The 17969-nt window shown below is 41.3% G+C and overlaps 1 protein-coding gene across 2 annotated transcripts in view; it reads left to right on the top strand.

Moving 5' to 3' along the window:
- stam2 (signal transducing adaptor molecule (SH3 domain and ITAM motif) 2) overlaps positions 1-15361 on the top strand; it is a 58024-nt gene extending 42663 nt beyond the window's left edge. For both annotated transcript variants that reach the window (XM_084309512.1, XM_084309511.1), the window contains exons 8-14: positions 180-274; positions 938-1020; positions 1591-1678; positions 6156-6210; positions 6399-6552; positions 10913-11079; positions 13895-15361. In XM_084309512.1, coding sequence (XP_084165638.1) covers positions 180-274; positions 938-1020; positions 1591-1678; positions 6156-6210; positions 6399-6552; positions 10913-11079; positions 13895-14099 — 847 coding nt within the window. In that variant the 3' untranslated portion in view covers positions 14100-15361. The remainder of the gene's footprint in view (positions 1-179; positions 275-937; positions 1021-1590; positions 1679-6155; positions 6211-6398; positions 6553-10912; positions 11080-13894) is intronic.
- The last annotated feature ends 2608 nt before the right edge of the window (positions 15362-17969 follow it).

Here is a 17969-nt window from a genome sequence, read left to right as displayed (position 1 = left end):
GAGCATAGAACACTGGTATTCTGACGTGACGACCCTTCCTTATTTTATAGTTTCCTTGGTTCAGATGAACTTTCACGTATGAAACACTGGAACCTTGCCAGTTGCCAATCAGAACCAGGGCTTAAAATGAAGGACATGATCGTGATGAGTGTGCTGACAGCAGTGTGTCTTGTGTGCAGTGACCCAAACTGGTGGAAAGGAGAGAACCACAGAGGAGTGGGACTCTTCCCGTCCAACTTTGTTACCACCAACCTGATAGCTGAGCCAGAGACCGGTAGGTTTTGTCTGGATTCCCAGGTCAGCCTTAGTCCCTGTAGATGCAGTGGGATCTGGTCCCCAGTGCCTTAACCCTTTCACTACCACACTACCGAAGGTTACCCTTTCACTACCACACTACAGACAGAAGGTTAACCCTTTGGTAGTGTGGTAGTGAAAGGGTTAAAGGATAAGGCTGGTGTCATTTAATTCTTTTTCCTATTGTCAACATAGCCTACACAAAACCTACAATGCATTTCTTCTACTTACAATTAGGCTCCTTCCAACCAACACCAGCTTATAGCTAATATACAGATGTCATAGAACTCCATTGTTGTCCAAATATTGTTAAACCAAGTTTCAGAGCTGTACGGTTTGCTTTGGTCAGTATAATTAATTATCGTTAAAACAAGTCACAGAGTCGTACGGTTTGCTTTGGTCAGTTTCATTGATTGTCATGAACACAGGCATTGTACTTTTTCCTGGAACTATTTTATGAAGTAGTTAAATTGCTTCAGAAGTACTTCCGGCCGGGTCAGGCGGACTCGGTCAATATCACTTCATGAGGTAGTTTCAGGAAGAAGTAGAAGGCCTGTGTTCCATCTTTATGTCCATGGACTTAAACCGGGGCAATTTAATTCCAGGTCTGGAGATTAAGATTAATGTTGCTTTCCTCCCACAGCGACGCACGTTGACAAGCCGTCCACTCCTGAAGAGACCAGCCTCGAAACCAAAGAGGAGCCTGAGCCTGTCGTTATCGATGAGGTATTGTGTCTGTATATTATGGCAGTGTGCAAGCCTGTGATGATTACCACAACAAACCACAACAGTGTCTTGCTAAATTATCACGGATTAGCCCCCATAAACCCATCGGGCAAGGATATATTTGGACTATAACAAGCCATGTTATGTTATGCCCGTGGTTTTCTTCCCACAATATGACCAGGGTATCTGTAGGGTATTATGTCTTAAATTCATAATTCTCAATTTAAGGCCATATATTTAATTTGCACAGGTATTACATTTCTGGGGCGGGGCAGCCCGGCTGTCGGGAGATGAAATAATATTAAATATATGAAATGTTTTTGTATTCAAGTCGTTGGTAAATTGGTATTAAATCTAGCTCTAAGTGGTGCATTGTAGCCTGTAAAATAAAGTCTTCTCCTTTCCTTTGTTGTTCTTGCTTCTTCGCCTCTGTTGTTTTTGTTAATCTCTCTATGTGCCCCCTCACCCCCCTGCCCTCCCCCACCTACACACACCTCTCGCTCTCTCGCTCTCTCGCTCTCTCGCTCTCTCTCTCTCTCTCTCTCTCTCTCTCTCTCTCTGCGCCTGCAGGAAAAGATGGACAAAACCCTAGCCCTGCTGCAGAACACAGACCCCGCAGATGCAGCTCTTGACTGCTCAGAGCTGGTCCAGTTGGAGGGTATAAGCTTTATCTACTGCCTCTAAGTTGTACTTTCGCATTGGTAGCACTTTATAATAACACCCTGTTATAATCAGTGTTGGGACTAACGCGTTACAAAGTAACGCGTTACAGAAACGAAGTTACTTTTTGCCGCAACTAGTACTCTAACGCATTACTTTTGAAATTCAGTAACGCTACTTACGTTACTGAATGGTTTGTTAGTTCGTTACTGCGTTCTTTTTATGTAGATTCATAGCGAGCGTCCTTATTTCGCCTGCGTTTGTTTTGTTTACTGTAGACTGAAAGGCGCTATATAAAACGAAGTATTATTATTATTATTATTTCTTTCCGTAGCCTCATTCTGGTTTCGCACTTCTGATTGGCCACTGACGTTCTGAAAGAAATAGGCGCTCTCTACAGTAAACAACAAGAGGACGCTCGCTATGAATCTACATAATAAGAACGCAGTAATAATAACGAACTAACAAACCATTTAGCAACTACTTGGAGAGATAATTAATATACAACATGGAAACGAGATAAAGAACATGTTTGAAGGGCTGCTGGAGTCAACTGGACTAACGTTACATCTCGACCACCGCAGACTGGTGACGGTGAGTGCAATGTGTTCACTGAAACTCAAGATCAACGGATTTTTACTGTACGAAATCTGCCAGGGAATCTCATAATACTAATCAAACAATATAAATATAGTCCTTTCATGCACAATTGATATCCTAACTATTCTAACGTTGCAATGCTTTGATAACAACGCTGCAAGATGGTTATGAATGAATTAATGAATGGATGAATGAATGAATGAATGAATGAAAACTTTATTTAACAGATTGCAGAATGGGTACAATACAGTACGGCTCAATACATACAATTGTTAAGGGGATGCAGACCTGAGAAAGACGTTTGTCTTGTTTCCATCAGGGTCCCCCATTTTCAATTCATATAGACATTTATGACATACACAACATACATGACATTTATGGCATAGGGACATATAGGTATTTAGTACTGATACATTTGTGACATAAGCGGTATTCAAATATACAGTACTGTTACCCCTAGATCCTGACAGAGTATATACATATGATGGGGAGGGGACTGTACATTAGGAGGGGGTGGGTGGGTGGGAGAGAAATATACATACAGCGGGGAGGGAATATATAATGAAACGCTCTAGACCACATTGCTTAGCAGAGTTCGGTGATGTGAATGGAAACTGTCAAGTTGATCAACCGATTTTGAGTATATGGGGCATGGGACTTGAGCAATTTATTTTTTTTTATTTTTTTTTTAAATAACTAAATAGTTACTTTTCACAGTAACTCATTACTTTTGGGTGTAAGTAACTAGTACAGTAACGAAGTTACTTTGAAATGAAGTAACTAGTAAAGTAACTGAGTTACTATTTTTCAGTAACTAGCACAACACTGGTTATAATACATTTATAAGGTATTTGTAGATAATGAACTAATCATGAACAAACCAATTATATACATTCATAAATGATTATTAAATCATTTATAACTATATTTGTATACCATTTACAAAGTATTTATAACGCATTAGTGGATAATGAACTAATCATGAACAAACCAATTATATACATTCATAAATGATTATTAAATAATTTATAACTATTTGTATAACATTTACAGATTAGTTCTACATTATTTATAACTCATTATCAACATTGTTTGTACTTGATTTGTTCATCATTAAATAATGTTGTTTAATGTGTAGTAACACATTTGTACATGCTTTGAAAAATGGATATGAAAAAACGACTATAGTTTATCTCCATTTATTTTTCATGTTCAACAAATGATTTGTTAAGACATTCATAAAACATTTATAAATCATTTGCAGATGCTATCGTCGTGGGGGCCAATCTAAAGTGAAGCCTATTCATCATTAACAAGTGTCTAATACAGTTAATTATTTGTTTACTTTTTCATCACATGTTACAAATGTTGTAGGCAGCTTTCGGATACACCCTTCTTTGTGACATCAAACAAGTGACAGAATTAGGACTAAAGATAAATGCAATTTTATTAACATATAAAATACATGTGCATGACATATAATGTAACATCGGGGGGCACTAGGACCCAGGAGTACCCTGGCCAGGTAGAGTATCTAGAGAGGAAGTCTCACGCGAGCGAGACTTGACGTCACGTGTGTTGCCGTCTGTTTGAATGGAAGCACAAGGTATCCGTGCTGCGTCTATACTTTCGCTTTTAATAAGGTATGAGCAGGTTAAACACCTTTTTTTGTTGGTAAATCTATTCCATAATTTCCGACCTACAAACAACTCTTATGTTGTGTAGACGTTCGTGTAGATGTGGTGGCCGCTAACGTTACATTTGTTCGACACGACACACAAGAGTAATAATTATTTGTGTCGTGTCATCATCACTGAGCACACTGAGCACACATTAGGAACAAATGTAATGTTAGCGGCCACCACATCTACACGAACGTCTACACAACATAAGAGTTGTTTGTAGGTCGGAAATGATGGAATAGATTTACCAACAAAAAAAGGTGTTTAACCTGCTCATACCTTATTAAAAGCGAAAGTATAGACGCAGCACGGATAACTTGTGCTTCCATTCAAACAGACGGCAACAGTGCAACACACGTGACGTCAAGTCTCGCTTGCGTGAGACTTCCTCTCTAGATACTCTACCTGGCCAGGGTACTCCTGGGTCCTAGTGCCCCCCGATGTTACACTATATGTCATGCACATGTATTTTATATGTTAATAAAATTGCATTTATCTTTAGTCCTAATTCTGTCACTGTTTGATGTCACAAAGAAGGGTGTATCCGAAAGCTGCCTACAACATTTGTAACGTGATGAAAAAGTAAACAAATAATTAACTGTATTAGACACTTGTTAATGATGAATAGGCTTCACTTTAGATTGGCCCCCACGATAGCATCTGCAAATGATTTATAGATGTTTTATGAATGTCTTAACAAATCATTTGTTGAACATGAAAAATAAATGGAGATACACTATAGTCGTTTTTTCATATCTATTTTTCAAAGCATCTACAAATGTGTTACTACACATTAAACAACATTATTTAATGATGAACAAATCAAGTACAAACAATGTTGATAATGAGTTATAAATAATGTAGAACTAATCTGTAAATGTTATACAAATATAGTTATAAATGATTTAATAATCATTTATGAATGTATATAAATGGTTTGTTCATGGTTAGTTCATTATCCACTAATGCGTTATAAATACTTTGTAAATGGTATACAAATATAGTTATAAATGATTTAATAATCATTTATGAATGTATATAAATGGTTTGTTCATGATTAGTTAATTATCTACAAATACCTTATAAATGTATTATAACAGGGTGTTATTATAAAGTGCTACCGTTGCATTTCCTGTTGGTTTCTCTTAGGAATGCCCCGATCACGTTTTTTGCCACCGATCACCGATCGTCGTGAGCCATATCGGCCGATACCGATCCGATACCGATCGTTTTTGATTAAAAGAAATTAAAATTTATTTTATAATTTTTTTTTTTATAAAAAAAAAAATATATTATAAAATTAGACTTGTACTTGTATTATCTGCGAGACATCGCCACCACGCAACAAGCTCCACTGTCTGTGTGTACTCTAGTAGCCTCCAGCTACAGCCAGGATTCTCCGGAGCTGCAGCTGGACCTATACTCGAGTAGCCTCGAGCTACGGCCAGGATTCTCCGGCGCTGCACCTGGACCCTATTGGTATAATGTTACTTAACTGTGCTCAGCAAGCCCTCAGCTCGAATACGCATGCTGCACCTGGACCCTATTGGTATAATGTTACTTAACTGTGCTCAGCAAGCCCTCAGCTCGAATACGCATCGAATCAGTGTTATAAGACATTGATATCAGGAGCTATCTGTAGCTACTGCTAGCCGGATATATAACGTTAATACAACGCCTCAGTGAATTATTTAGTTAAATGGGACATTTCGTTTTTAACAGTGAACTAACTTGCGCTAACGTGAGCTAACAGCTAACAGGTATCATACCTACCTACTATACTTGCTAGAGCGTTTGTTGATGTCAGGAGCTATCGGTAGCTGGCCGGCTAGATACCGTTCGGTTAGACAATGCCTCATCATGTATTAAACTAAAAGTGAATAGTTGACTGGGTCATTTTGTAACGGTAGCTAAGCTAACGTTAGCTCAGGGAGACGCCGACAGTCACGCCGTCCTCCCGTGTCTCTCTAGACTAGACCCGTGTTTACATGCGTGCGGGAGGGGCTGGACTCGAGAGCAGACGCCGCACCACCGGTGTCTGAGACAGAACTCAGCGACAGCGACTGAGATCGGGTTTGACGATCGGTGAAAATAAAACATCACCGATCACCGATCGCATATTTATCGGTGGCCGATCGATCGGGGCATCCCTAGTTTCTCTCTAACCTCATCTCTCGCTGTCTGATCTATCAGGTGCATGTGAACAGATGAATCCGATGATTGACGAACAACTACAAGAGATCGACAGGTAAATATTTCATAGGAGCAAAGATTATACATAATATTTTGTATATACTGTAAAGCTATACGTTTTGCATGTGAAGCTGTAATCAAATTGAGAATATAGATGAACGAACCATCACCCAAAAGTCTCTCTTTCTCTCTCCCTCTCACTCTCACTCTCTCTCTCTCTCTCTCTCTCACCCCCCCCCCCAGGCAACACTCTGAGATGTCCGAGTTGAATGTGAATCTGCTGGAGGCGTTGGAGCTATATAACAAGCTGATGAACGAGGCTCCTTTCTACTCCACCTACTCCAAGATGCAGCCCCAGGCCCACTACGCCCCGCCTGCCGCAGCCATGCCCATGCAGGTCAGACAGACCCACCAACACTGTATCATAACACACTCCAGTCTGTGGTACAAGTGACAAGCTTGTATCTTTTGGAAAGTTGTCTTTTTCAGGAATAAATACTTTTATAAGACTGTATTAGATGACACTTGGAATAAATCAAATCAAAATCATGGATGGTGGGAGGGGGGGGGTCCCTCTTATGGGGGTCTGGGTGGCTGAACGCAGCCGTATTACAGTAATTCAAGGGGCCCATGTCTGTATAGTGTTATGTTATTGTAGGTATTGTCTAAGACAAGTGTTGTATGTCTATAAATGTTAATAAAAATGTAAGTTTAAAAAAAAATATATATATATATTTGAAAGATTTAAATAGAATAGAGCTAAGAAGAACAACAACAAAAAAAAACAGGGAAACAAGCGCTAGTATTAAAATAGGACAACGGCTAAATGTCAAGGCTAGGAGCTCAAAATATCAGTCATATTCGGTTTGCACACGTGTATGTATATATATATATATATATATATATATATATATATATATATATATAAATAAAGCCTTATTTTTTGTTTGACAACCATGCATTTCTTTTTTGATCAAATTTATTATTATTTACATGAAAACAAGACAACACAATAACCACAATAACAATACACAGAACTTCACAGGGAAATAACAGAAACAATAATAATACAGAAATAACAAATTATAAAGACAAAAAAAGAAAACGGAGTACAACCTTTTAAAATTTAATGGGGTACTATCTAATAAATGGCCTTTCCCAGTATTCAGCACAACCATGCATTTTTTTTAAGTACAATAGGTTTTTGGATTGTATGTGTTCTGTGTGTCGGAGCACTTGTACTCTTATTCAGCAACTCTGTGCTCCACTTTCACAAATAATATCATTATATTATAGTTCCACACATTCACACCTGGGAACTGCCCAGTACAACCACAGTCGCTGAACACCTCCACTAGAGCACTTGAGGGTTAAGGGTGCCTTGCTCAAGGGCACTTAAATGGTTGTTGTTCAGGGAGTGGAGGGCGTTATTAATTAGTTTTCCACCCAGATTTTCCTGCCGATTTCGAAAGAAAAATACCAAATAAGGAGTAATGTGGTTTTCATCCTTATAGCAGCCTTCAGCAATGATACAAGAGAGTGAATGCTATGCTGAAGACAGTGCCAAATATGAGCACAGCAGTGCCAATGACTGAGTGTATTGTTGCTATTATACAACAATCTTATTAATAACAAACTTAATTTAGCTGTTTTGCTGGCATTGTATAGAAAAAAATTGCAGCGTTGCTAAGTGATGCAGAATTGCTAGGTTCCAATTGCATTATCAGGAGATTTGAGCAATCACAACACAAGGTCTAAACCAGCTGTCCATAATAGATACACAAGCTCCCTCCCAGGGGGGGCAGGTTAATCCTACTACCACCCAGCACAGCAACACCCCATGTCCATAATATTGATCCATGGACCCGTCTATTGATATGTAGGCTCTTTTTATTGATTTTAATCTTTTTGTTACATGACCCTCTATCTATTCATTGGAACGGTAGAGGACACATGGAGGAGGAAAGTGTTTAGACTACCTGCCATGTCGGGTGGGGGGAGCTCATATACCACGCGAAATCCATGCCTTGATGACGTTCTGTTAGGTCCCCCTTGGCCCTTGTGCCCTTCTCTCTCTGTGCAGTCAGCGGAAGACTTTCTAACAGCTTTTTTGTCCATGCTGCTGTTCTCTTCGCATGATCGATGTCACCGTCGTTCCCCAGAGACTTGGGGACAAACAGCCCTGGCTAGGTGGTCAGCCCCCACCGGAGCTGCTCCATTTTATCTGTCCTCTGTACCACTGCCACAAAGTTCTGTCCTGTTGTCGAATCAAACACACTTTTTTTGTTCTTGCACCTGTGCTGATGTGGCTTGTTTATTTGGCTTATAGAAATCCTGTTACGACAGCATTAATACTTTTTGTACGGACTACGGTCTAAATTACGCTTGGTGGGTGCTTTTGTCCAAAGCACCTAACAGCACTATAATAGCATACTTTTTTTTAATATGGGTGCATCTAGTGGGAGTCAAACCACTAACTCTGGTAGAGTCACTGCCATGCAATACCCGTCTTTGTTTTAGTTGCTGTGTTCCTTCTCTCTAGGCGTCGGATGTCTGGTCGTCCCTTATTAGATAATAATAACTTTATTTGTTTAGCACTTTTCATACAGAAGTTGCAGTTCAAACTTCAAAATGCTTCACAACAGTGAAAAATACAGGCATAAGCTAGCATAAAAAAGATAGAGAGGTAGCAAGGTAAGGTAAATCAGTGTTTCACATTAGGATCTAGCATTCATTCATTCATTCATTCATTCAGTAATACAAATAATAAAAATAGAATAGACAGAGTAAAAAAAAAGAGAAAAAAGTGCGGTTTGATTCAGTTTAACCCTTTAATCACCAAGGACGAGTTAACACGTCATTCTCCGCCATGCGTAATCTGCCAATGACGCCGTAACACGTCATTGAGATCAATATTTCAAAAATCTGTGATTGCAATCATATTTCACCCGCGGAGACTTGAGATCTCCTGTTGATCTCCTCTCAACTCTCCAACGGTTCAAGAGCGCCATCTGGTGGCGGATCGGCGGATCGCCCAAACAGCAAACCGGAAACGGAAACTGGTGCTCATCCAAATTCGGTCCGGCCACTCGCTATAGCTCCCGGGGCTCCATCTCGACACACTGGATAATCAATCGCTTGCCCTAACTCAATAAACAACGTTATTTGGACGTATATAGTATTATACAACCTGGAAATGGTTCATCTAGATCAACATCCCATAATAGAAAACTGTCTACTCCAAGCTGATCGCCCAACGGCCCGAGGAGACTGGGGTAAGTTTCAGCGTTTATTATTACCGTGTTCGATACAAACTGCTCTGATGATCATATCACCCACACTACATGAATCATCTAACGTTGGCTACGGTATTATAAACGACCCCCCCCCCCCCCCCCCCCACCCCCATCCGGTCAACATCAGATGAGTAGTAACTTCTAGAAGCACGTACATTTGAAATTTTTTATCTGGTGCCGATCGCTATCAAACTGTATTTGATCATCAATATAATGCATTTAGGGCTATAAATCACGTTCTGCAGAATTCTGCAGAAAACGATAAAAACATATTTATACTTTAGACCATATTTAGTATGAATATGTGAATGGAAAAAGTAGAACGTTGCTACATCCTAAACGATAGATACTTGACGTTGAATGGGCCATAGTAATGTCAATTTAGCAATACAATTTAAAAAGTTATAGCCCTGCAAAGAAGGGGAACATCTCCATAGACTTTCAACAGTGGCAGATAGGGGTATATGATCAGAATAATCCCTGGCAGATAAAGGGTTAAAAATAGGCTAAAAATAATAAAATAGAACGGACATACAACAGGGTATTTAACATACAACAGAGCAGTGCATCAGTAAAAAGTGTGATAAAATAGTTAAATAAAAATATAACCGAGCAGTTATTAAAATTACAACAGAGCAGCGCTCTTAAAATTACAGTGCATAGGAGTAGGGTTGGGCATCGTTTGGATTTGAACGATTCCGGTTCCGATTCTCCATTTCGATTCCTGTTCTAAACGATTCTCGATTCCGATTCTTTGAGGTGCAGGTCAAAACAGGTCACAGCTTATTTCGCAGGAGATTTTTTATTTTCTTTCAGAACCGGAAGTTAGGAACCGGTTCCTATTAGAACCGGTTCTCGGTGCCCAACCCTACATAGGAGGCAGTGAGATAAAATTAGCATAGAACCGACACATGAATTTGATAGGAAGTGTATACAAGTAGGCAGGGTAAGACAAGTGCAGGTAAAGTACAATTTGTGTCAGGATGTCCCTGATGTTTCATTTAAATGCCTGAGCAAAAAAATAGGTTTTAAGCTGTCTTTTGAAGATGTCTAGCGAGTTGGCTTCTCTGATGTTTTTGGGCAGTTTGTTCCATAGTTTTGGGGCGTAGTTGATAAAGGCTGCATGACATCACCGATCCTCTTTTGACTGTTTCTGGGAGCCTCTAGTAGTCCAGCAGTGTTATTATTATTATTTCTTTTTTTTTAACTTTATTTTTTAGCGTTTATCGCTTTCCTGGTCAAGCATGACCGACAGTTGCAGGGTGAAACGGGAGAGAGAGCAGGGGGAGACATTCGGCAAATGACGGCGGGTCCGGGAATCGAACTCGGAGTCAACCAGATCCGTGACGCAGCACGGAGTCCCGCGCGAGCGCGGTAACATGGTGTGCTACTGGAGCACCCCCAGCAGTGTTCTTGCTGGCCTGTAGATAATACATGTGCGTTTCTCTCTGACCATTCCAGGGCTACCCCGGCCAGGCCCCTGGCTCCTACCTGCCCCCAGGGATGTCCCAGGGCCCTCCACCCCAGACGTACAGCCTGCCCAGCGACCAGCCGTTACCGCTCCATTCCCTGCCTCCCAATGTCTCAGGCCCACCCAACACCCAACCTGCACAGTCCCCCTATATGAGGTATTGAAACGCTGTCTCCGTTGACCATATTCACACAGCGTAATGATAATCATAATAATAACTTGGATTTATATAGCGCCTTTCAAAGTCAAATTTCCCTCGGGATAATAAAAGTATTTCTATTCTATTCAAGAAACCCAAGGACAGGGCGCCCCAGTGGCGAACCACATAGTGCGCTCAGTCGCAACACGGCCGACCCGGGTTCGACTCCCGAACCCGTCGTTATTTGCCGAATGTCTTCCCCCCACGCTGTCTCCCATTCCTCCTCTGTCTCTCTCTACTGGACTGCCCAGTAGCAATAAAGCGATAAAACGCAAAAAAATTTATCTAAAAAAAAAAAAAAAAAAAAAAAAAAAAAAAAAAACCCAAGGACACAAGGAATAAACTAAATACATAATAATAACAATAAATGACAGGGAGATGACTAGAGGTCATAGGCCTTTGTGAACAGGTGGGTTTTCAGGGGTGTCTTGAAGGAGTCCATGGATGTGGCAGAGCAGACCTCAGCCGGGAGAGAGTTCCAGAGGGTGGGGGCCGCCAGGCTGGTGGCTCTGTCCCAAAAGGTTCATAGGCGGGTGTGGGGGATGGAGAGCAGATCACAGCCTCCGGGGGGGGGGGGGGGTCAGATAGGTACTGTACTGGGGAACAAGGGTATGGAGGGATTTGTAGGTAAGGATGAGGATCTTATATGATATATGGGACTTGACCAGGAGCCAGTGGAGGTGGATGAGGGTGATGTGCTGCCAGGGCTTGGTGCGGGTGAGAACCCTGGCAGCTGGAGTTCTGCACATACTGGAGCCTGTCCAGGGTGCTTATTGCTTATTCCCAGAGGAAGAGTGCTGCCGAGTGCTTCCGCGTTTTCCCTGATTGGCTGCGACACGCCCCGCCGCAGCGCGGCAGCCGCAGAGCTTGCGGCATTATGTAGCCGTAATCCCCGATGATTTTCATTCGCCGCTTAGCTCAACTGGCAGCTCTGCGGTCCTGCGGTCCGTTGGTGACAAGTTCGAATCCCTTCAATTTTTTTTTTTTTTTTTTTTTTTTTTTTTTTTAACATGCATTCTTTTGCCGGTTAAGTTTAGGCATGTTAACTTAAGGTTAAGGTTAGGCATTGTTTCGGAGTTTGTTAAGGTTAGAAGGGTTAAGTTTAGGCGCTGTTAAGGAGCTGGTTAGAGTTTGTCTTAGAGAATGGCAATATTCTTTCGGAGTTGGTTATGGTTAAGGTTAAGGTTAGGCATGGTTAAGGTTAGGCATTGTTTCGGAGTTGGTTATGGTTAGAAGGGTTAAGTTTAGGCGCTGTTAAGGAGCTGGTTAAGGTTAGAGTTTGTCTTAGAGAATGGCAATAGACAGCCTATTTCCGCGCTGCAGCGCGAGGCAATAGACAGCCTATTTCCGCGCTGCAGCTCTCTCGCGCTGCCGTGGTCACATGGGCGTCATGGCCAATCAGAGAAAACGCGGAAGCACGCGACGCACTCTTCTGCTGGGAATAAGCTACACACGCGTCCAGGGTGTTGCTGGGTACCCCAGACATGACTCCATTACAGTAGTCAAGGCGGGAGGTGATGAATAGCATACCACAGGGTTAGGCGTTTATTGATAAATTCAATTGGTGCTTTATTTAGCTTCATGAAGATGATCATTGCAGATTTATTTAGCTAGCCCTAAAAGATCTCCAAGGATGTCGTAGTAGAATCTCTGGCAACTCAGAAAACCATCCACGTGGCCTTGATGCTTATCTAGATTGTACTCTATTAGGTGGCTTGTCTGGATTGTACTGTATTAGATCATACTGTATTAGATTGTACTGTATTAGATTCAAGGGGCGTAATTTTGTTTTCAATGGTGGGGGGACACATTTGGGGGCGTGGTCAGTTGCGGAGGGTGGCTGTTGCGGGGGTGGGGGTCGGGGGGTGTAACATTGTTTTGGACGGTAAAAAAGTGCGGGGGACAATAACTGCCTTCTGAAAACATGCAGGGGACATGTCCCCTGTGTCCCCCCCATAATTACGCCCCTGATTAGATTGTACTGCATTAGTTAGGGTTGGGTACCGTTCACATTTGAACCGGTACCTGCGAATCGATACCGGTACCCAATGGTACCTTTTTTATGTACTTTAGTCTCTAAAAATGTAATCTACATACCTCAGTTGTAAAAAAAAATTCCAAACTTCTAATTATTTATTATCATTATTATTTATTTAAAACAATTAGTTAATATATATATAATATATAATTGCAGCGAGCGTTGTCTGCATCTAGGTTTGTAAAGTGTAACCACACTTGCGACCGTTTTCGGCTTGCCATTGCCCCGACTGCTTTGTTGTTGAATCGAGTCAAATCCTAGGTAAGCATGTATTGTGCGCGTGAAAGTTGACGTGAACGTGCGGCACACTTCATAGGTTTCGTTTAACGGTAACGAAACATTGACGTCATCGGACTTCAATATATATATATTTATTTTTATTATTATTCTTAATTTTTTTACAGTACCGAAATTTTGCACCGGTGGATCTCGCATGAATCGGTACTTGCTAGTACCGACGTGACTTCGGTCGGTACCCTTAAAAGTACCGGATTCGGTACCCATCCCTAGCATTAGTACATACTGTATTAGATTACTTTATAAAGTTATTGGCCCACTTTACTGTGGCTTTATAGCATTGCCAACTTGCCGGTGTGTCAATGGGGTGGGGATTGATTCAGGATTCAGTCACTATATGCACACATCATATACTATTATCAACTTGTGTTAAGTAAGGACTACCTTACTTGTATCTGAAGGTAACACGCCAGTCTTCTTCTCTGTTTTTTTCTACAGCAGTGGCATGAACCCTCAGTACATGAGCCAAGCTGCCGGAACCCCTTACCCACACCAGATGGGCGTGGCCATGGACATGTCAGCTTATCAGAACTCCAACATGCCTCCAGCTTACCCAATGGGGGCTCCTCCTCCTCACCCGGCTCCCCAGCAGCAGCAGCAGCAGCAGCAGCAACCAGTGTACTATCAGCAGCCTCTCCTGTAGAGAGCCGCCCGGGAGCCCACTGAGACGGATGCACACAACTCAAATATTTCAGTTCACTCACGGTGTGTTCAATTTGGCCTACCTTGTGTGTGGGATTAGTACTTTACTGTAGGGCCAGTCCTTTGGTCGCCTTTTGTGCCTGACGAGTCGAATCAAACACACCCCAGCCAGTTGCAATATTTGAGGTGTACAGTATATATATATATAATATATATAAAAAGCACAGGGTCTCCTGTGCATCGGAGTCAGGACTGTGTCTGTGTGCACATCCCTCCCAAGACAAAGCAAAGCAACATATGAGAGGGAGCTTGCCCCCCCCCCCCTGTCCTCCCCCCTTCTATCCTGGTTGATCACGAAGGTGGCGATTCCCATCGCAAAAAGCAAGGTCAGAGGTCACCGCAAAAGCAAGTGCCGTGATCGTCCACTGGTGGGAGAAGACACGCACGCCAGAGCGGCTGTGGCCAGATATCCGAAAGGGATGAACATTGTAACATTCAACATGTAACAAAACAATACTGTAATTTCTTCTACTTCCGCTTTTCAAAGAATTAGGGCAACGTATAATTTCCAGATGGAGGTGTTGAGGCTGTGTGTCCCTCATCATCATAGGTTGTTCTTCCCGAGCACCTCTTTTTGTTTCAAAACATTTCTCCTGAATTCGCATGGCTTGCTGGGTGTCTGGAAGTAGATTTATATGAAGGAAGGGGCGTGGCCAGAAGGGGGCGTGGCCAGCCAGGACTATTTCTGCTTCCTGCCAGCTTTTCTTTTCTCTCCGAAGGCAGGAGCAACATTTTCTTCACCAGCATCTATCCACCTTAGCTGATCCCTCTATGGTCACGAGTTCCAAGTCTCAACTGCTGCAAAGTACACACAGCTATATTTTCAAATATGTTTAGTCGGTAGCATTTTCATTCATGGGTATGTTCATGGGTTCAAAGGTTAGTTTCTTATAGACTCACTGCCTTTATAGCACACTCTTCGGGTGCTTGTATGGGACAACAATTATTTGTGTGTGTTTGTGTTATGTGTGTGAGTCCTTGCCTGTGCATATGATATGCACATTAAAGTGACAGTTTTGTTTCTTTCTTTCCAAGGCTTATGGCAACATAGGAGCCTATTCCTTGAGACATGTTAACGTTAGGGATTTATTATTGTGAAACGGCCTCCATTTTCTAACTAGAGCCAAGTCTCACTTTCCGAGGATCCTTTTTCATAGACTTCATCTGATCCGTTTAAAAATATTAAATTATTTTTGCTTGTTACCTTTATGGGCTACGGGATGTCATTTCCATTCGGTGTATCCTGGATGATTAAACTCGGTTCAAGATTCTATAATTTTATTAGGGGTGTCATGAAAATCGGATCGAAATCTAAAAAATATATACCGGTCGATCAAAATGAGCGAAAATCTAATTGTGACCTTAAAATCAAAAGTCAAATTGCTATCAAGAGCTTGAATGGCACCCGTTTGATGTGAAGAGTGCACACTGCAGTTATAAGAAGAGCCACTAGGTGGCAGAAGGGTACTTTTAAATGACAGTTGTCGGGTCATAAAACCAATGATTTGTTGATCTTTACAAATCAAGACTGTCGTCTAACAATGGCATAGCTGTCGGTGCTGTAATGCATTTTATTCATCAAATTGTGGATTTGGAGAATCGTGATACCCCTAATCATTTTACATAATTATAATTCTTACATATATTGTTATGCAAATGCAAAATATCTATGTTGCACGACTATACCTTTTAATTTTCAAAATTGTAAATGACAAAACCTGGACATTAATTTTATATTCTGTAGAACATTTAAATCATTGGGTTACACACACTTTACTTTCGTGCTTTAAGAATGTTTAATAATTACTTCTCCCATTTCGTTTTGCTTTTAATTTCAATATCCGGTGAAAATACGAATGGAATGAAAGTTTTCAATGTTCTGAAATTGTGACGTTTGTGCGAAACCTGTCAATGCCACAAAGTACATTTACACATACAAGGAATTTTGCTTTGTATATATACTGTGTAGTCGCTAGAGATCGGATAGTTCAAACCAAATGGCTCACATCAGTCTGTGGGTTGAAATTGTGGACCACGTTTCTCGCAATCTAGTTGTTGTCTCTGGATAGGTTAAGATATGATTCTGGCTAGAACTGTCTACACTTTATTGTTTTTACTTGCCTCGTATCAAAAGGCGTTGTATATTAGATGTAAGATATCTGGTTTTGTCAATGTCGGCATTGCACCTTAACTTTGTAAACATTTATTTACCACTGGATGCCTTGTTTTCTGTAGAATTCAAAATGCAACATGGAAACAACTTTGGAAAAAGGAATTCTGCCCTGGAAGCTGCTGTATATGTAAAAGTCTGTATATTTAAAATGATTCCAGGCAAGGTTCCTATGTCCAGTACCTGCATAATACTCCCATGTTTTGTAACATCAAGGTCTCTCTTTATCTTGTTATCATGAAAAAAAAATTGTAACACAGCAAACCCTAATATTCTTTGAAATAAAATAAATTGACCGGTGTTCAAAATATTTCCTTGCCCTATGCATTTAATTTTTTCCCAAATGACCTTTGTACTCTTATTCAGTAATTGTCTCTCACCATAATTACCAGGCAGATGGTTTAGAGAGGTGTTGTCAGGGCAGAAAACATGATTTGCAATTAGCCCTGTGTTTGTTCACATGTTATGCTTGCTCACGTGCATACAGATCTCTTAAGACATCTGGTTGAAGCCGCTGAAGATTTCTCAGTGCCTTGGGAGACCATCAAAGCCAAGCCAATTTCTTAACTATCACTTAAAGGAACACGCCAACATTTGGGGAAATTAGCTTACCGTCTTCTCCAGAGAGAGACAATAAGATAGATGCGAGTTTCCTCTGTGCATTCAGTAGAAAGCTATCTGGCTGCATGTTAGCCTAGCTTAGCACAAAGAATGGAAGCGGACATGGCCGGTTAGCCTTCGGGAGAGGTGTTAGTTGGACAATGCCTAGGCTAACCGGCCATGTCCGCTTCCATTCATTGTGCTAAGCTAGTCTAACGTGCAGCCAGATAGCTTTCTACTGAACGCACAGACTGGTGCCTATCAGACTGGTATCTATCTATCTTGTCTCTCTGGAGAAGTCGATAAGCTAATTTCCCAAAATGTTGGCATGTTCTTTTAACATCACTACTTTCTAATCGATCAGAATGAGTCATCAAGTGTGATCTTCTGAGCCTTAGTGAAGGAGCCAATGACTGTCATGATTTTCAAGTCTTGATTTGTAAAGATCAAACTAGTTTTGTTTAACAAACAAATACATTTCAGTTCATTTCTCCTTTAATTTAAATGGTTGTTTTCTTTTTCTTACTGGGAATGTTGTAACTACACTCATGAGACTCCTTGAGTATCTGAAAAGGCATGTGTATATATAACAAGCTATTTTCTACTTTCCATTTTAACCCTTTCTGCGCCAACAACGAGTTAACTCGTGTTAGCCCGCCAATCGTTGAGCGAGTTAACTCGTTGTTATGATCGTTATTTATTTTATTCGCTATTGCTATTAATAATCCATCAAGGCACCTTGTGCATGCTGTTCTGAATGTGTCTGAGCTCGCAGACGGTCAATGCCGCCGCCTAACGCCTTGCGGCCGCTATTGCACTCCATTTGGAACAATGTAGTTTGTTTTCTCGGCCGAGCTGCAGCGTGCGGGCGGGGTCTAAATACTAATAATAGGCAAGACAAGCAGTCACCACGGATGCCTCGACGAGTTCATCCGCCCGCCTGTCCATGTGCAATGCTGGATAACGTGGGACAGACTACAGCGACCAGTATTTGGAATGGCGATCAGATAATTGGATTATTCTTTTTGCAGTACACCAGAT

Source organism: Notolepis coatsorum, assembly GCF_963971535.1.
Source record: "Notolepis coatsorum genome assembly, chromosome: 3".
Taxonomy (NCBI): Eukaryota; Metazoa; Chordata; class Actinopteri; order Aulopiformes; family Paralepididae; genus Notolepis; species Notolepis coatsorum.
This window is presented reverse-complemented; position numbering and strand designations above follow the sequence as displayed.